A 20,135-nucleotide genomic window follows, 5' to 3' on the forward strand; every position below is an offset into this window, starting at 1 on the left:
GTTCTTTTTTTATTTTTGGTTAAATATTTATTTTATGTATATGAGTACACTGTAGCTGTCTTCAGACACACCAGATGTCTGAATCCCATTGGCGTCAGATCCCATTACAGATGGTTGTGAGCCACCATGTGGTTGCTGGGAATTGAACTCGGGACCTCTGGAAGAGCAGTCAATGCTCTTAACTGCTGAGCCATCTTTCCAGCCCCTTGTATCCTGTTTTATATTAGATTTCATTTTTATACTCACTTTGTGTCCATATTGTATCTTATGTATTATATATCATATATTACATTATATATTATAATATTTTGGTGTTGGTCATGATGCAGGGTGTTTTCATTTGTAAGATGGTGTCACAGTTGTCCTTAGAACTCAAATTTACTTGAGTCTTCTGTTCTTGTTTCTCTCTAGGAGTCCTGGACATTCCCATGATCAGTTGGGTTGTTATGCTGGTGTCCAGGTTACTGGATTATGTGGCCACTGTTGAAGATGAAGCAGCTGCTGCAAAGAAACCTTTGAATGGTAAAGACAGGGAAAGGTTTCTGACAGGTATCAGAAGTTTATAATAACGTGTTGGTGGGGATTTTCAGTGACGCCACACTTGTTCCTGATCTGGCTATTGACTTGGAGATAACCATATGTATGTAATTTATGGAAAACATGACTTCATTTTTTGTTTTTGTTTTTTTGTTGTTGTTGTTTTTTTTCGGAATCTGCTGAGAAATAGAATTTGTATGTGATGGACAAACTTCTTTGTCTTGATAGGAATTTTATTTAGTCAGTCAGTATGTCTGTAGTTTTCATCCCTGCACCCATACTTCAATACTTTCAGAAGTGAGATTATGGCAAGGGAATTTGTGGAGGTTTTACATTTTTTTATTTGTTTATTTTTTGAGTTTATATTTTAATTATATTAGTTCACTTGTTTTCTTTAGCAACAATTGTCTTTTATTTTTTGAATTGGAAATTCTTAACATTATTACTTAACTTTTAGTAGGCTGGGAGCGCAAAAGTTTACAAATTAAGGGAAATCAGACATCAAACCAAGTGTATTTCTGCAATCATTATAATTACCAATGATTTTAATACAAGATTTGAGGCAACTGAATCTAATGCATCAATACAGCAAATAGAATCCATACAATTATGTACTTTGATATATTAATAATTTTGGGATGGTGGACGAATACTCTCAAATGTGGGGAATTTATTTTATGTTGGTGTAAAAAAAGTGTGTCTATCAATCCATTTCTTCAGTTACAGGATGAAGGGCTAAGCATTAGCAGTGAGTTAATTGTAATTAAAAATTTAAGTTGTATAGAATAAATTGCATTGAAGTTTTAACTTTTATTTTTATTGTTTGATATTATCAAGGAGGAGTGATGGAAGACATCTTCAGGGTTTGATGATTTTGATCTAAGATGATTGAGTGTTAGGAATAGGAAAACATTTGAAAATTATGAATAAAACAATCAGAAGAGGGGGATTTGTATGGAGGGTGTATGTTTAATTCCAGCTATCGGCAACAGAAGCATTACATTCTCTGAAAATGTCCGCTAGAGCTATACACATAGTGAGACCCTATTTCAAAATAACAGCAAAGAAGATCAGAGAAGAGTGGTTTTAGGCCAACTAAGAGAAAGAACCATGCACAACAGTGTTGATCTATTCCAAAACACCAATGTAAATGTAGTTATGCAGCCTGCCTTTTGAACTATCAAACCCATTTTGTCAGTCATTAATCTGAATAGCCTGTTTTGGTGCTTGTACAAAACCTTTTTAATGTTGTTACTGTCTTTGTTGTACAAAGCACTTTTATTAGTATTGTTGTTGTTGCTATTATTATTTCTTGTGTACAACACATCAAAGTTATGTTGTTCAAAATGAATTATTTTGTGGTTTTTCGTTGTTTTGACTTTGTTTTTAATTAATTAATTAATTAATTAATTAATTTACAATCTAGCAGATGCCCTCCACCAGGTGCCCCCTCCCAGAGTTCCTCGTCCCCCTTACCTCCAAGAGGGTACTCCCTACCCTGGCATCCTCCTTCTCTGGGGCCTCAAGTCTCTTGAGGATTAGGCACATCTTCTCTCACTGAGGCCAGACCAGGCAGTCATCTTCTAAATGTGTGCTGGGGGGTCCTTGGACAAGCCCATGAATCCTGCCTGGTTGTTGGCTCAGTCTCCCAGAGCTCCCAGGGGTCTGTCTGGGTTAGTTGAGACTTCTGGTTTTCCTATGAGATTGCCCTCCTCTTCAGCTCCTTCAGTCCTTTCCCTAATTTCTCCATAGGGGTCCCTGACTTCAGTCCAATGGTTGCATCTTTCTCAGTCAGCTGCTAGGTGGACCTCTCAGAGGACAGCCATGCTAGACTACTGTCTATAAGCACATTGTAGCATCAGTAATAGTGTCAGGCCTTGGTGTCTGTGACACCCCCCACCCCCACCAGCCCCCATGAGACAGATCCCAAGTTGGGCAGGTCACTGAAACACCTTTCCTTCAGTCTTCTTCTACAGTTTTTTTCCTATAGTTCCTTTAGACAGGAACAATTCTGGTTCAGAAAATTTTGACTAGGTTGGTGACCTTGTCTCTCACTCGATGCCTTGACTATCGTCACTATCGTCGAAGGACTCTTAGAGTTCCTTAGCCCCACTTTGGTTAAGATTAGCCCCATTGAGTCCTGGGAGCCTCTCAGATCTCTGGTACTTTCTAGAGGGTCGTCCCCCCCCACCTCCCATCCCCCAAGGTTACATATTTGCCTTCATTCTCCTGGCCCGTTGGACTTCTGCACCCCCCCCCCCCCCCCGCCCCATCCTTTTCCCCTTTTCCTCTCCCTTCCTCTTCATTGAACCGTGCTTGCCTAACTGGCTGTCTGTATGTAGAAGAATGAAAATAGATTCATATTTATCACCTTTTGCAAAATTCAAGTCTTATGTGGATCACGGACCTCCACGTAAGCCAGATACAGTAAATCTAATAGAAGAGAAAGTGGGAAAGAGCCTCAAACTCATTGGCACAGGGGGAAATTTTCACAACAGAACACCAATCAATAGCTCAGGCTCTAATATCAAGAATTGACAAATGGGACTTCATGAAACTGAAAATCAAAGGCAAAAGACACCGTTAACAGGACAAATCAGTAATCTACAGATTGGAAAATAATTTCAATGACTATATTCAACAGAGGGCTAATATCCAGAATACATAAAGAACTTAAAAAGTTAACCTTTGAAGAACTAAATAACCCAATTATTTTTGGTTTTTTGGGTTGTTTGTTTGTTTGTTTTATTTTGTTTGAGCTAGAACAGGCCCGGCTGTCCTGAAACTCTTTGTACATCAGGCTGGCTTGGAACTCAGAAATCTTCCTGCCTCTGCCTCCCAAGACCTGGGACTAAAGGTGTGAGTCACTGCGGCTCAGTTCAGAATGAATCTTAAGCCTTGTGACAGAGTGTCTGGAATGCTCCAGAAGAGATTGGCTACAGGACTCTGTTGTCTGTAATTTGCTTAACCCTCAGAGAGCTGTCTTTCAAATTCTTTGTCTTAGTTGACATATTGTTGTGGGTTTTGTTGTAGTGAAATTACTCCAAAGTCATAGTTAAAAGAATTATTAATAAAAACGTTTCTTTCCAGGTAACCAATGGAGTTTTATTAACAATAATCTGCATACTCAGAACTTAAATAGATCCTCCAAGGGAGGCAGTAGCCTCGATAGATTATATTCCAGAAAAATCAGAAAGCAGCTTGTCCATCATAAGCAGGTAATGGTCTGTAACTTTGTTTCAGTTTTGAATCTGTCATGTCATCTGTTGACTTTAGACATTTAGGCATTTAGCAAGCGGTCTAGGTTGTTGGTTTGCTACTTTGGTGACTGTGTTTGTAAAATGGTAAGATCGATACTTCACTTAGTTTTGATACTCTTTAAACTTCTTGGTCTTCTGTTCCTATTGTTGAAGAATTTTTCTGCTAGTTTAAAAGGTGTTGCTTTTGTTTGCCTCGTTCTGGCTTTCCTTCCATGTTGCCGTTCATGTGGGTTTTTTGCTTTGTTTTATTTTTTTAAAAACCCAATAACACTTACTCTTAAATTCCTCGTGGCCTTGAGTTGACCTTTACATACAGTTACTTGTCATCTGCCCCTCTAACTTTTAGATTTTAATTTCTTGGATATTAGATAGTATTAAATTTAAGTTTGTGGAATAACGTGTGCCCATTTTCTCATCCAGGATATTTGGATGTGCTAAGTAAACTCTCTTTTTTTTTCTATTCTTTTTTTTTAAAATTTCTAAGTACATATTTTTAGTCGTTTGCTTGGATAAATGGACATATTTTTCTGACGTTAGTATATTATCATTTTCTCAAAGAGGTTCCTAAGTTGGAATAGCATGTCTATGCAAGGGTTCCCGGAGTGTTCAGATTCTTTGTTTCAGATAGTATTGTCTTTTGCTGCCTTTAGGTTTGCGTAGTTTATTGTGTGTAGTAGTTAAGTAAAATATTGTCAGGGAGGTATACACTGTGTTTCATTATGTCTAGCTTCGTCAGACTTGTATTCTTGGGGCTAACTGTGTCAGGTACATCAGTCCTTTGCTGTGTAGATTTTATTTATTTTCACTTTTGATGTATATGTGTGTTTTGCCTGAATAATGAGCAGCTGGTAATTGAGGCAGCCAGAAGAGGGTATCAGGAATTACATGTGGTTGCTAACTGCTGTGTGGGTGCTGGGAACCGAACCCAGATCCTATGCAACATCACCAAACTGCTGAGCAATTTTTCTAGCCATAGTATTTTAATTTTTTATTCAGATTTTTCTTTATTTAAAGTATGAATTCTGAGAGAAATATAATAATTTACGTTTTGGTTCTTAACATTGGTATTTTAAAGATTAAGTTGTTTATTTGTATTTTAAGCAACTTAACCTACTAAAGGCAAAACAGAAGGCTTTGGTGGAACAGATGGAAAAAGAAAAAATACAGAGTAACAAAGGCTCATCATATAAACTGCTAGTAGAGCAAGCAAAACTGAAGCAGGCGACCTCCAAGGTAAGCTCTACCCCTTGCAATGCAATCAGGTTTTTAATAATGATTGGGAAACTAAATAACATGTTGCTCTTATCAACGTTCAGAATCAGAGCATACAGCTTCATTGGAGGAGGTGTCTTGTGGACTCCCTGCCTCGTAAACAACCTTCAGAGTGGGTTCTGAGCCAGGAAACTAGGGATCAAGCAGTTACTGTGCAGTCTTAGAGAGCGCTCACTTGACATTGATGTTTCGGGCTGTTATGTTCATGGTATAATATAAAGCCTTATAAATATGATCTCCTTATCCTTTTAAACAAAAGTAGTAAGTAAATACTTGTCATTTCTTTTTTCTCCAGATATATAATGCAAAGATTTAGATTTGGCGTTAATACTTCTTTGTATCGAGTTGTGCATATGAGTCAAAAACTGCCTTGCCACATGAATTCAGTTCCAGTGAATTTTTTTTTTTAAATATAGTTAATTTTTTTCCATCATGGTGGTGTTTGTGCATAATCTCAATATTGAAGGTTGAGGCAGGTAGATTACAAGAAGGAAGACTCTTACCTCAAAATAGAGAAAACAGTGAACACCCATTAAATCTGTCGTCATTGTTCCATATTTACCACCACCTAAGTAACTTTGAATTCCAACTTCAAAAGTTTGTAGTTCTTTTCTTTTTTTTAAAGATATTTTCTTCATTTACATTTCAATGCTATCCCAAAAGTGCCCTATACCCTCCCCCTGCCCTGCTCCCCTACCCACCCACTCCCACTTCTTGGCCCTGGCGTTCCCCTGTACTGGGGCATATAAAGTTTGAAAGACCAATGGGCCTCTCTTCCCAGTGATGGCTGAGTAGGCCATCTTCTGCTACATATGCAGCTAGAGACACGAGCTCTGGGGGGTACTGGTTAGTTCATATTGTTGTTCCACCTATAGGGTTGCAGACCCCTTTAGCTCCTTGAGTACTTTTCTCTAGCTCCTCCATTAGGGGCCCTGGGATCCATCCAATAGATGACTGTGAGCATCCACTTCCATATTTGCCAGGCCTAGCCTCACAAGAGACAGCTATATCAGGGTCCTTTCCGCAAATTCTTGCTGGCATATGCAATAGTGTCTGGGTTTGGTGGCTGATTATGGGATGGATCCCTTGGTGGGGCAGTCTCTGGATGGTCCATCCTTTCGTATAAGCTCCAATCTTTGTCTCTGTAACTCCTTCCATGGGTATCCACATGTTGGTCTTCCTTCTTCTTGATTTTCTTGTGTTTTGGAAGTTGTATCTTGGTATTCTAATTTTCTGGGCTAATATCCACTTATCAGTGAGTGCATATCTAATGACTTCTTTTGTGATTGGGTTACCTCACAAAGGATGATATCCTCCAAATACGTCCTTTGTTTTTAATAGCTGAGTAGTACTCCACTGTGTAAATGTACCACATTTTCTGTATCCATTCCTCTGTTGAGGGGCATCTGGGTTCTTTCCAGCTTCTGGCTATTATAAATAAGGCTGCTATGAACATAGTGGAGCATGTGTCCTTCTTACCAGTTGGGACATCTTCTGGGTATATGCCCAGGAGAGGTATTTCTGGATCTTCTGGTAGTAAAAGTTTGTATTTCTATAAAGTATACCTTTCTAGATTTTAAAATAATTTGAATCAATGTTAAAATTTGTTTTAAATATTAGATTTTATCTATTTATGGCCTATATGCAATTCTGTTGTATATCATGTACTTTAAAGAGGAGATAATTTATGCTAACCAATGGAGGCAGCTTCTTATCGTTACCCAGGTGTGAAGACTTATGCCTATAAGGTCAGCATCTGCAAGATAAGACAGGAGGATCAGAGGTTCAGGCTGGTCAAAAGAAACAGTTGGGGTTTTTGTGGTTTGGTTTGGTTTGGTTTTTCCAGACAGGATTTCTCTGTATAGCCCTGGCTGTCCTGGAACTCACTCTGTAGACCAAACTGGTCTCAAACTCAGAAATCCACCTGCCTCTGTCTCCCAGGGGCTGGGATTAAAGGCATGCGCCACCACTGCCCATCGAGACAGTTGTGTTTTAAAGAAAACACACTCCCCTATTTTTTTCTTGGACACTTTCGGTACATATGAAAATTTTGTCCATTAGAAGTTGAATGTTGAATATTTTCATCTTACAAACGTGTATACTGAAAAGTTTCCATTAAATAAACATTTCTCTAAATCTTGTATGTTTCTGTATGCAGCATTTTAAGGATTTGATTCGCTTGCGCCGGACAGCAGAATGGTCTCGTTCTAATTTAGACACTGAAGTTACAACAACAAAAGAGAGCCCTGAGATTGAGCCTCTTCCATTTACTCTGGCCCATGACCGTTGTATCTCAGTAGTGCAAAAGCTCGTCCTGTTTCTTCTTTCCATGGATTTCACCTGCCATGCAGACCTCTTACTGTTTGTCTGCAAGGTAAGTAGGCTGCAGTACAGCGTTGGACTGATATGACTAATGAAAGGAATCAATTTTTCTCTTTTGTGTTCAATTCCCTGGTCTTACTCTGTGCCTTGGAAGGTTTTAAAAAGATAGTTTTCCCTTAGTTCCTGGTGAATCAGATGCAGTTTGTTTGTTTGGTAAAACTTGAGGGTTGGGAATGTAGATAATGTGAGTGTGCCTACCTTCATTCTTCTCTCAGCTCACACAGGAAGTGTTTCAACATGGATGAGGTTACTGAATGACTTTGAATGCCATGATTGTTTTCCTGCAGCACAGTCATTGCTTATGTGTAAATATTCACCCAAATTTAAAATCAGTCACAAAATCTGGACCTGGTGTCTCACTTCTTTAATCTCAACAGTCAACATGGCAGGCAGAGGCAGGCTACCTTGTCTACACAGAGAATTCCGGGACAGCTAGAGTTACACAGAGAAAGTCAGTCTTGAAAATAAATAAATTTAAATACAATATTTAAAGTGCAAGTTTGCAATGTTTCTATTTTGTTTAAAGTAATTTATAGAAAAATTAAACATCTGCCTTGAAAACTGTTGTGTCAGTGTTCTATTATTATTACTATTATTAACTTTTAATATAACTGGTGTTTTAAGCACATGATTTCACAATGTGTTTCAGGTTCTTGCACGCATTGCAAATGCGACCAGGCCAACTATTCATCTGTGTGAAATTGTGAATGAGCCGCAGTTAGAAAGACTGTTATTGCTTCTGGTTGGAACTGACTTCAACAGAGGAGACATCTCTTGGGGTGGTGCCTGGGCTCAGTATTCTTTAACCTGTATGCTGCAGGACATTCTAGCAGGTTTGTCAAGATTAATTTTTCTCATGGTATGTCAGAATTAGCTCAAGTGATGTCTAAAGGAAAATGTCAGAGGATTCCTAAATGCATAAACATTGCAATAGGAGCCGTCTAACTTTATCTTCTTCAACACTTGGAAGAATGGTTTTAGAAAGTTGTTACGTGGTGCTGGCAAGGTGGATCAGCAGGTAAGAGCACTGACTGCTCTTTCTGAGTTCAAATCCCAGCAACCCCATGGTGGCTCACAACCACTTGTAATGAGATCTGATGCCCTCTTCTGGTGAATAAGAAGTCAGCTAAACTGTACTTATATATAATAATAAATGAGTCTTTGGGCCTGAGAGAGCAGGGTTGACTTTAGCGAGCAGAGGTCCTAAAAAATTCAGTTCCCAACAACAACATAAAGGCTCACAACCATCTGTACAGCTATAGTGTACTCATATACATAAAATAAATAAATATTTAAATAAAAAGAAAGTTGCTAGGTGACTCAAGTACACGGTGCAGGTAGGGAAGACTTGTTTGATTAGTGAGAAGCATTCTGCTCACTAGTTCTTCTGTGACGTTAGAAAACCACTCTGTTAGCCTCTTCATCTGTTACATATGGGTAATAAAAACATATAAATTATTAAAATGGTTAGGACCATCTCCTCCAACACAGGAGAATTGTTGGCTCCGGTGGCTGCAGAAGCGATGGAAGAATGCACTGTGAGTGAGGATGTTGGTGCAACAGCTGGCGACTCTGATGACTCCCTGCAGCAGTCCCCCGCTCAGCTGCTGGAAACCATAGATGAACCATTGACACATGAGATAGCAGGTGACTTAGATCAGATTCAAGACAGCCCTCACTTCTGTCTTTTGCATGAATGTTAATGACATATAAATTGAGTTTTGTGTTTTTCTGTTTGGTCTTTTAAATCAGGACCTTTTTCCTTTTATATCTTTTGCTATCATTTCCTAGTATATTAAGCATTTTATTTTAGTGTAACTTATATATTGCTTTCATTTTATAGCACTGTAAGTATTTTCACATATTATCTTAATTTCTTATCTGTTGTTGCAGAAGAAACAATACCCAGAGCTTAGCACCTTAGGAAGCATTAGGAACAGAAGAGTCAGCTCATGTAGTGGCTTCCAACCATGAGCTGCAGGGATTTGCACTCTCTTCTCATTTATGTAGGCACCACACACACACACACACACACACAACATCCTACAATCACTTTCAGTTGTTTGTTTTAGTCATAGGTTCCCCCATAATCCCGTTCTTTCAACTGATTGCTTCTTCATTTGGGAAGCCTTTGTTTGCAGACAGCTTCCAAGAAGCTCGTCGTGAGAAAGCCTTTGCCATCAGTGCACTCTCTTAGCTCCTCATGTTATCATTTGTTTAACTGACGTGCATCTCTACCCTAGCCCTTTCTTAACTGGCTTTTCTTAACTGGTATACTGGTTTTTATATATGTACAGAAACTAGTAAAGGTTTGTGTTATCTGGGCATCCTATAAATGTGTATTCGTGAAAAGAAAGGATGAAAAAGTAACCACTTCAAGTTATAGGAAACTACTTAAAAAATTGGACACATCTGGGAGCAAGATAGTTTCTTATATAGTAAATATTTTTCAAGTAAATAGTCGTACAACTTAACTCTCTTTGGCCTCAGCTTGAGTTTTTTCATGACACTACTGTAATTATGGTTCACATACTTTAAAGAGAAGTGTACTTACCACGAAGTGTAACAAAATATTAATCCATTTTAGATAAGCTAATGATTATTTTGAGCAATAAGATTTATCTCACTAATAACTAATAACTCACTATCCAATATTGCATTGACTTTTTTATAGTGCTGTCAAGTGATAAGTTTGCATGCTGATTAATCATTAAATATAAATCTTTAGATATTTTCAAAGTGTGTTATATGCAAATGAAGTGCTTAGTTCTATAACATAAAGCAGTGTTTCATTTAAATTTCATGTAATATATTCTACCAATGAAGTCTTTTTTACTCATCTGAAGGTACGCCTCCTCTCTCTTCCTTGGAAAAAGATAAGGAAATTGACCTTGAGCTACTTCAAGACCTCATGGAAGTTGACATTGATCCTTTAGATATTGATCTAGAAAAGGATCCTCTTGCAGCCAAAGTTTTTAAGGTATTTTGTGTTAGGATAATTTCATCATACATTTTTGTAATAATTATAGCACCTAGATGCACTGTGTAAGAACTCGACTTAAGAGACCGGTATCCACATTATCCCATCCAATAGATAGGCAGTGCACAGGTATTGTTTTAGGATCTCATGAAACGTCCTACTGAATGCTCCATCATAGGATCCAACTGAAGTTTTAAGAATCACACACAGACAAATTGAGATCATTTCTTATGTTTTATTAGACGATAATGCGTTAATACTTGAAGTCAATAATAAGAGAAACTAAAGGAACCACAAAAAACAAGAAACCATAATAGAAACTGAAAAAAATCATAGAGACAAATGATAGTAAAAATATGTCCTATAAGAACCTCTATTATACAAGAAAGTTTATTGCAACAAGTATGCATAATAAAAAAATATTGTATATATCAAATAAATAACCTAATCATGAGGCTTTCAAAAATTACATAGCCAATTGTGAACACCGATGGCCAGAAATTAATGAAATAGCTATCCAGAGAACAGTGTATAGTATATAGTATCAACAAAAGAGTCGTTCTAGGAAAAAGTTACTAAGCTAGCAAATCCTTTTCTAATCTAGCAGCAGGAGTAATAAGTAAAACCGTGCACATTTGCTACCAAATGTATCCCACTATGCCGCATATGGCATGCTCTTTTGTGCCTCTTAAAAAACCAAGAAACAAAGGCAAGGTGGCTGGAAGTTTGACTTAGCAGTTAATAGCATTGGCTGTTCATACTGAGGACCTGGTCTTGATACCCTGTACCAATATGGTGGTGCATAACCATCTGTTACTCAAATTCCATAGGACCTGATACCCTCTTCTGACCTCTGCAGGTACTAGGCATGTGTGGCACACAGAACTATGCATATACATAATAAATATTTTTTATAATATATTTTTAATATAATTTAACATAATAAAAAAATTAAAAGTACTAATGACAAGGGTGTTTTGATCTCCAGCATCCACATGGTAGAAAGAGTAACACGTTAAAGAATACAATCTCTTAACAGTGTCTCACACTAAATAAATGAACTTCTAAAAATTGAAGTAAAGATAAAATGACAATTTCATATATAGTACATATTTTTTTCTCTTAAACTCATAGCCATGAACAGTTATGTAATACGAATTCCTTGAAGCCAGGAGATGTAAGTTATGGATTACCTGACTTTCAGGTAGCCACTGGGAGTCTTAAATACGATCAGATTCTTGCAGTCATCATTTCTGTTTCTCTTCATCCATTTTTTAATGGAGATGCATTTGTAATGCTTATATAATTATTGCTCTTTGGCATATCAATTTATTTATAATTCTAGTTACCTTTCAGGTTGTAATCTTTTTTTGTTTGTTTTTTTTTTTGGTTTTTCGAGACAAGGTTTCTCTGTATAGCCCTGGCTGTCCTGGAAATCACTTGGTAGACCAGGCTGGCCTTGAACTCAGAAATCTGCCTGCCTCTGCCTCCCAAGTGCTGGGATTAAAGGGGTGCTCTCAGTTTCAGATTGTAATCTTACAAGTTATTCTGTGTCACCAAATAAACAGAATACTACTGTAACATTTTATAAATTAATAACATTCCAACAACTTTGGGGAATTTAGAAGGAGGAAATGTTTATTTTGTAGGCTTACTTGTCATAATATTGTAAGTTTTTATAACTCAGTAAAGACATTAACTCCTTTCTTTTTGTTTTTAAAGCCTATAAGCAGTACATGGTATGACTACTGGGGTGCTGATTATGGTACCTATAATTATAATCCTTACATTGGAGGCCTGGGGATGCCTGTAGCAAAACCACCATCAAACACAGAGAAGAATGGATCCCAGACTGTCAGTGTTTCGGTGTCTCAGGGTAAGTGCATCAGAACAGTTTCAGGAATATACTAATAAAGTTATGTAAGCTGAATTTTGTGTTCACCATTTCTGAATTGTGCTGTCTTTGCCATTCATATCTGTTACTGTCAGCAGGTTGAATGTTGGTCCATGTTTTCTCTCTAAGTCACTCTAAGCTATTTGATGAATGTTTGACGTTTGAAGTGACAATACATTACTTTATTGTAATTTCTTTTTTCTATGAGATTACACTCTAGTTAGATTATTTCTCTCCTCTCTTTCCTCTCTCAAACCTTCCCCCATACCACTCCTTGCTCTTTCAAATTGATGGCCTCTATTTTTATTCCTTGTATTAATTTTGAGCATAGTATAACTATGTTCTCTTCCTGAACTCATAAATCACACACCCCGTCTGTTGCTTGTCACTTGGATGCGTGCTTCAGGCAGTTTGGGCAGTCACTTGCTGACACTGTATGATCCTATGATCCTATTATTTGACACTACTGGGTCTCCACCACCCAACTCCCTATCCTCTGCCTCTTAACAGTTGCTCTGCCCACTCTTCTACAGTGTCCTGAGCCCTAGGTACAAGAGTGGTTTCTAGGTGTATCCACTGGAATTGGGTTTATAGCTCTGCATTTTGATTGATTATTGTTTTCTATAATGGTCTCATGTTGCAAAGAGGTTTCTTTGATGTGGTGAAGACTACACTTACCTGTGAGATTTAGGAATAATATCCAATTGTTGTTAATGGATTATGCTAGTTTAGAAAAATGGTGGTTGTAGGTTCTTCTCCAAGACCCATGACTTCACGACCACATAGCTGGCTACGTTTCTAGTACCTGACATGGTTTCTCTCCTGTTGAGCGGGTCTTAAGTTCAAGTAGAGAGCTGCTCAGTCTTAGGGAGGAAACATTCAGTTCAGTTGTAGCTCATGGCCTCTGACACGCATGGTATATTCAGCAATAGGGACTCACTTTCCACTTACAAAGGCAATAGCAATAGTTTTTATGTTTTAGCAGTCTCTGGGACAGCCTTGACTAACAGCTCAAAGAAGGCTTCCAGTGTCTGATAATGGGGTTTTGTTAGGTGGCCTTTTAGAGAGTGTAGTCTCAGCCCAGATCAAAATATACATTTAAATAGCATATACATATTTATCCACAGTATTGCATTTAACTTTTTTATTAAGGTTTTTTAACCTTAATTGTGTGTGTGTGTGTGTGTGTGTGTGTGTGTGTGTGTATGTGTGTGTGTGTGTATACAAGAGACCAAAACCTAATATGTTTCTAGAGAGGTTTTCATTAAATTTTAACCTGGTCCTTGATTTTCTCTTTTAATCAGGTACTTATAGTTTATTATTGTCATTCATTTTTTACTGTAAGCAATAGGTATATTATTTATAATTTTGATCATTTTCATGTATGTTATTAAACATAGTCACTAAAATACTTTGATTTAATTGGATATGTTAGTTTTCTCAGACATGACTGATAGGACTCTATAAATGGCCTCTGGCTTTATGAGAAGTTATTGTTCCTCTTAGAGAGAGCTTTTTCTTTTTCTTTCTTTTTTTTTTTTTTTTTTTTTTTTTTTTGGTGGTTTTTCGAGACAGAGTTTCTCTGTAGCCCTGGTTGTCCTGGAACTCACTTTGTAGACCAGGCTGGCCTCGAACTCAGAAATCCACCTCACCTGTCCTTGCCTCCCAAGTGCTGGGACTAAAGGCGCGCACTGCCACGCCCGGCTTAGAGCATTTTCTAGTTCTTGGGCAAATGGTATGATGTTGCCTCAACTTCATCCTTTTCTACTTTTGCTTGTATTTGAAAGTTAGTCTCTTCTATAATTACTATATTTTAAATTTTGTTTAAAGAAATCAAGATTTGAATTATAATTATTAGTGTCTTAATGGTATTATGTGAGTGTCTGTCTACACATTTATCTGTACCTAGTATGATAAGCTAACATTTATTTCCTTATCTGATAATCTTCTGTTGATGGTGGTTTGTTGTTGTTTGTTTGTTTTTTGTTTCCATCTTCCCTCTGGGATGGGGAAGCCATCTTCCCTTCTTTCGTGTATTTCCTTCCACTCTCATCATGTCACCGATTTATTCCAGTCTCAGTGCATTCATTTCCCATCAGAGCAAGTTGTTTTGTTGCTCAGATGCTCTCCTTGGTTTTAGTCCTTGGTAGCACACGCCAGCATTTCTTTTTGTGAAGTAGAAGCCTCTTCTGGGATCAGATGTTTACACATTTCTATAGTATGGAGCCCATGAGTATTAACTTTTCAGATATCTCCTCCTCCCTTTTGTAGCTTTAGATGCTCGTCTAGAAGTTGGTCTTGAACAGCAAGCAGAACTTATGTTGAAAATGATGTCTACTCTGGAAGCAGACTCCATCTTACAAGCATTAACAAATACATCTCCTACCTGTAAGTTTGATTACAATTCACATGCTTTCAAGGGGTCATTGCTTTTCTGAATATCATCAAGGACAAGTTTAAAATTCTCTGTGGTAAATTTGAAGGTGCTTTGAGTGTATGACTTAACAACATGTAACTTGGTGTCCTGGTATGAAATGACTGTCTCATGAAGTGACCACTTCAGTCCAGAGACCTAAAGCGGATTCCTGTTTATGTGCTGCTGTGACGTTAAGGAGACTCTAGGGAATGCTATATATTTTATTATATTGATTCTACATCCATGACACAACACGACTTTTTAAGTATTAGCTTCTTTATTTTGAAATACTAGGCTGATAATATAAGTGAAGTGTCATTCAAAGGTCTCCTAACCAAATCCAGAATTGAGAGGCATCACATTCCAATTACAGCAAAAGAAAGGCAATCTTTTTCCTAATGGTCTGGACAGAGACAGGTGATCTGCCAGAGTTGTGCCTTCCTGGTGTTGATGTCTACCCCGCTTATCAAAGACAACATTAAGTAGTGGTGTTGAGTAGGAGGAGCTAACAGTGACATTGTCTCCTTAGGCATACATGCCATTTCATTGTTTCCTAGGCTGAATGAAGGAAGACATGTAGATAGTTGGAAGAAGAGAACCCACAACATATGGTCTTCCTTTTGTAAATAGAAAGTTCACAATATGCATTTTTTTTCTTGCTCACAGAAGATGAAGGAATAGAAGGGGACAGATCCTATTAGTACATAAAAAACATTGTGCAATAGCTCTCATTTAATGTAGGAACCACATTTATTGAGCTCAATCCCCTCAGAACATGAAACAGTGTAGGATACCTTCAAGATCCCATTTCATTATTGATTGGGAGCCTTTTAAGAATCCTTTCTGTTTTCAGTGAATCTTTTGCCCTTGCTCACTGTCCTTCACCCAGGTGTGTTCCTTTTTAGTTTAATAATACTCTGAATATAACATACATTTCTCCACAGTGTTCTTACATTTTCTATTTCCCATAAGTAGATTTTCATTTTATTAATTCTTGAAAAGCTATGCGGTCAGTTCTAAGATGCAGTCAAAGTTAAGAACGGATGAACTGCAGGTTGCATGTCTGGGTTGGTGCCAGAGCACTTTTCTAGAATGCTACGCCCTAAATTTAACAGCACAGTAAAACACAAAGGCATGCACTTTATATATTGCAGCGTTCTAGAACGGTTTTCTTTATAATTAGTAAAGGTTTTCCTTTCACTAACTTTGGAAAAGTGAGAGAGATTAGTGTTCTAAATTTGCGAGTTTCGTTTTCTTGTCTTTAGTTTCTAATAATTCCTAAATTACTATTATAGAACCATTGTATACAATTTAATTTTAACAAAACGTTATAACCTATTCTTGTCTGTTTGTTAATTCACATGTATTCCGAACCTTGCTCATAAAGTGGTACTTTTGTTTGATTTTCAGTTTCACAATCTCCAACTGGAACAGATGACTCACTTCTGGGGAATTTACAGCCAGCAAACCAGAACAGCCAGCTCATGATACAGCTCTCATCTGTCCCAATGTTAAATGTTTGTTTCAATAAACTCTTCTCCATGCTTCAAGTCCATCATGTTCAGGTAGGACTTTAAAGGAAAGTAATGTATTTTGACATAGTTTGACATAATGGTTTTTATTGGATGCAATTGAATGCAAGTTCATATGTGACCTGACCATGATGGTATCTTTATTATAGTTGGTTGAGAAAAATCTTAGGAATATTTACTGATTCCCCCCACCTTAGTTGCCAGCCATTTTTTATTTTCATGAGTTTAAGTATTGGTACTTTTTCTGCTTTATATTGTTTATAACCCTGTGGTTTAAAAGAGTTAATTCCCATTTTTCATTGAGGAAAACATGGGGTTTAAAGGGAATTATATATTTTAATTCAGTTAAAGTATAATTTATCAAGAATTTTAAGATATGTTTGCTTGCTGACCTAGTTAAAATAGCTAGGAGATAATGAGAAACAAGTTATTTACTCATAAGGTTATAAGCATAAATATTTTTGTTTGAATGGTCCTTCATACATTTTCCTCGTCTTAGTTTTCTTTCCTTTATTTGTATTTTTTTAAGTTGGAGTCACTTCTTCAGTTGTGGCTCACATTGAGCCTTAATTCTAGTTCATCAGGGAACAAAGAGAATGGAGCAGATATTTTTTTATATAATGCTAATCGGATACCTGTCATCTCATTAAATCAAGGTAAGGTTTTTTGTTTTTTGCTGGAAATCCATACTGTAATTAAAATAGCAAATTGTTAAATGAACATAATTAGGTTAAAATGTACATTATCTTTATTGTTAGGATTGTGTTATTTTGGTGAAAGAAGTTCTTTGGCTTGGGTGTGATGGCATTCGCCTTTAATCTCAGCATTGAGAGACAGAGGCAAGTGGAGTAATGACTTGAGGCCAGCCTGGTCTGCATAGTGTGTTGTTGGCCAGTTGGAACTATAGTGAGCCCCTACTTTAAATTATTTTTAAAATAATGAATTGTTTGTTTTTGTTTATTTGAAAGCTCAGTATTGAGACCTGGCTAATGTTTTAGTCAGGTTGTCTGGCATGGGTTTTAGGCCAGTCTGGGTCTACATACTCTATAGTGAGAACCTGTCTCCAAACCAAAACAGAACAAAACAAAAAACCTCCTCATCCCCCGCGCCTCCCACTTCCCACCTCCCTCGCTCGCTTCTCTCTCTTTTCCTTCTCTTTATTCTCCCATTCTCCTCCCCTCCTTCCATCCATAGTCGCGCACACACACGTGTGTGTGTGTGTGTGTGTGTGTGTGTGTGTGTTTCCTGTGTGTGCAGAGAAAGGATTAAGGTATCCTATGCTGTCACTGCCTTCCTTATTCCCTTGAGTCATTTTGTTACTTCACTTGAATCTAGGTAAGTAAGCCAGCAAGCCTCAGCAATTCTGCTGTGCCTGCTCTGATCCCAGGGCTATAGGTGCACCTGCACCTTCAGCTTGTTACGTGACTTCTGGGCCCTTGAGCTCCGACACTTAGATTTGTACAGCAGATACTTTTACATGCTGCCCTCTCTCTGCGGCCTGTTTGCATTAATGTATCTTTTTTCCACACAGAGTGTTTAGTTCCTGTGACTCTGTTCTGTCTTTCTACTTCTGTTGTGGATTTTTTTTTCCCTTTCAGTAAGAGTTTTCCCTCCTAGCACCAGAAGCTCATGTTTGGGTGACTTCCCAGAGGTCTGTAGGTCTGGGAATGCACCTTGCTTATTTGTTTACCTGGATACATTCAGAATCCGGACGGACACGCCACACCTTAATTCCTTAGTTCAGCATTATTTTTGTCTTAATTTTTCTTTTTTTTATGCATTTAAGTAAAACTTATCTCTTTCTGGGGCACTCACCCTGTGTCCCTTGGGTTCAGCAAAATACCAACTCCAGCATTGTAAGGGCAGGTGATATACATTGCTTCTTCAGAGCTGCATCTTGTTGATGTGTGGATACTATTCTAAGTGCTCTTAAACAGGAAAATTTGAAACTTTTTCATGATTTTGTGAGAGAATAGCCAACCATTTTCATATTACCACAGAATGCTACTAAAAGTGGACTTTCGGGCCCTGAAGAGATAGGTCAGCAGTTAAGGGCATTTATTGTTGCTAAGGACCCAGGTTTGGTTCCTAGTCACCTTCATGGTGTCTTATAACCATCTATAGTTCATCCAGTTCTAGGGGATCCACCACACCTCTTTGAACACCAGGTGCACATATGATGTGCAGGCAAAGAATCATACACATAACCTAAACAAATCATAAACACAGAGAATAAAAGCTGAGCTGTTGGGTTTTGCGTTTCTTCCTTGCTTTTGCTCCTCTTCCTCTCCTCTGTCTTCCTTCCCTCCCTCCCTTTCTCCTTTGTCCTTGACGAGCTTTGTAGCCTAAAAGTAGAAGCACATGTCACTTCTCATCTCTGTGGTGGGTTTTTTTTTTTGTTGTTGTTTTGTTTTTTGTTTTTTTGTAAAACTATTGTGTAGATACTTAGGCTTATCAACATTTAATTAGATGTGACAAGATGAATATTCCCCATGGTTCTGTTTGTTGAACTTGGAAATTTTTTCATTTGTGTCAATTAAATGGTTTTGGTTTTGGATTTCAAAGTCCATCTTGTTGTTTTAAGCTTTTGGCATTCCAGCTCTTCCAAACTTCCTTCCTTAACAGCTGTCAACAGCATCTCTACAGCATGTTTTAAAGGAAGGGTTGGGCTCTGGTTCTCCAGTCTGCTGTATTTGATGGGCACTGTGCACTCGGAGTAACTTCTTACACTTCTCCAGCTGCTATCACTTCTCTTTGTCTGTGTCTCTTAAGTTTTTTCAGTAGTTTGAGTTTGCTCTTTTCTTCTGAAGTCACGTTTTTGATTGGTCTACAATATCCCAGATTTTTTGGTCATTTGTTTTTATTTTTTTCTGTAAAACTACAATTTTAATTTAAAATCTACATCATTTTAACAATAAACAATATTCTCTCTCTCTCAAAAGAAAACAGGCATCATTGTCTTTAATTAACATAGGAATTAGAATAAGTCTTGGAAATACCACTAGAAGTATGTCAGGACCCACAGACTTGTTGGGGAGTGATGCATGAAAAGTCAGTGGGTGTCTGTGCAACAGGTTAAAATGCTGACGTATAAATATGAATACAGATGCAGATATCATCTGCACAATTGTTTTAGTTAGATATTTTCTTTATTTTTTATTTACATCTCAAATTTTACCCCTTTCCTGGTTTCCCCTCTGAAAATCCCCTATTCTCTCCCCCGTCCCCCTGCTCACCAACTCACCCACTCTCGCTTTCTGGCCCTGATATCCCAGATTTTTTCAGGTGCCTTTTTATAAGATTTTTGTTCTGAAGAATGTTGACAAATCACATTGGATAAAAAGTCCATCAGATTTGTAATGATAACATTTCATTGTGTGTCACATGCTGAGCTTTAAACTTGTCTTGTTACTGAGTTCCTACACTATGTCTGTGCTCCTGAGTGTCTGCGTGTGAGTGCATTGGGACCCACAGAGGTCAGAAGAGCCATCAGCTTTCCTGGAGCTACAGTTAATGCACTGGTGATCTTGTGGGAATCCCACTGAGCCTCTCTCCAGTCCCCTTGTTGTCAGCCCTTTGAGTTTTATTTTAGGTAGTGGGAATATTTGAAGATATGAGTTAATTGTGAAGAAATAATTTATATTTTGTTTTTAGTCTTTAATAAGTATTCATTTATCCCAACTAAATATATTTTTCCTTTCTTTTTCTATGTAGCATCAATAGCTAGCTTTCTCACAGTGCTAGCTTGGTATCCAAATACTTTGCTCCGGACGTGGTGCCTTGTGCTTCATAGCTTAACACTCATGACGAATATGCAGCTTAATTGTAAGTTCAAAATGTGTTTATATGGATCTCTGTCATA

At 37.6% G+C, this 20,135-nt stretch overlaps 1 protein-coding gene across 21 annotated transcripts in view; it reads left to right on the forward strand.

The window, feature by feature from the left end:
- Birc6 (baculoviral IAP repeat-containing 6) overlaps nt 1-20,135 on the forward strand; it is a 175,103-nt gene that overhangs the window by 86,555 nt on the left and 68,413 nt on the right. For 14 of the 21 annotated variants that reach the window (XR_003952080.1, XR_385268.4, XR_003952078.1 and 11 more), the window contains 12 exons: nt 412-549; nt 3,628-3,755; nt 4,899-5,030; nt 7,228-7,443; nt 8,101-8,284; nt 8,943-9,098; nt 10,298-10,431; nt 12,154-12,307; nt 14,597-14,713; nt 16,152-16,306; nt 16,803-16,929; nt 19,988-20,098. Coding sequence is in view for 18 of the 21 variants with exons in the window: in XM_011246257.3 (XP_011244559.1) it covers nt 412-549; nt 3,628-3,755; nt 4,899-5,030; nt 7,228-7,443; nt 8,101-8,284; nt 8,943-9,098; nt 10,298-10,431; nt 12,154-12,307; nt 14,597-14,713; nt 16,152-16,306; nt 16,803-16,929; nt 19,988-20,098 (1,752 nt within the window). In the remaining 3 variants the exon portion in view is untranslated. The remainder of the gene's footprint in view (nt 1-411; nt 550-3,627; nt 3,756-4,898; nt 5,031-7,227; nt 7,444-8,100; nt 8,285-8,942; nt 9,099-10,297; nt 10,432-12,153; nt 12,308-14,596; nt 14,714-16,151; nt 16,307-16,802; nt 16,930-19,987; nt 20,099-20,135) is intronic. The other 7 variants (XM_006523522.3, XM_030249454.1, XM_030249453.1 and 4 more) reach the window with 3 other exon arrangements.

This window comes from Mus musculus, chromosome 17, assembly GCF_000001635.26.
Source record: "Mus musculus strain C57BL/6J chromosome 17, GRCm38.p6 C57BL/6J".
Classification (NCBI taxonomy): Eukaryota; Metazoa; Chordata; class Mammalia; order Rodentia; family Muridae; genus Mus; species Mus musculus.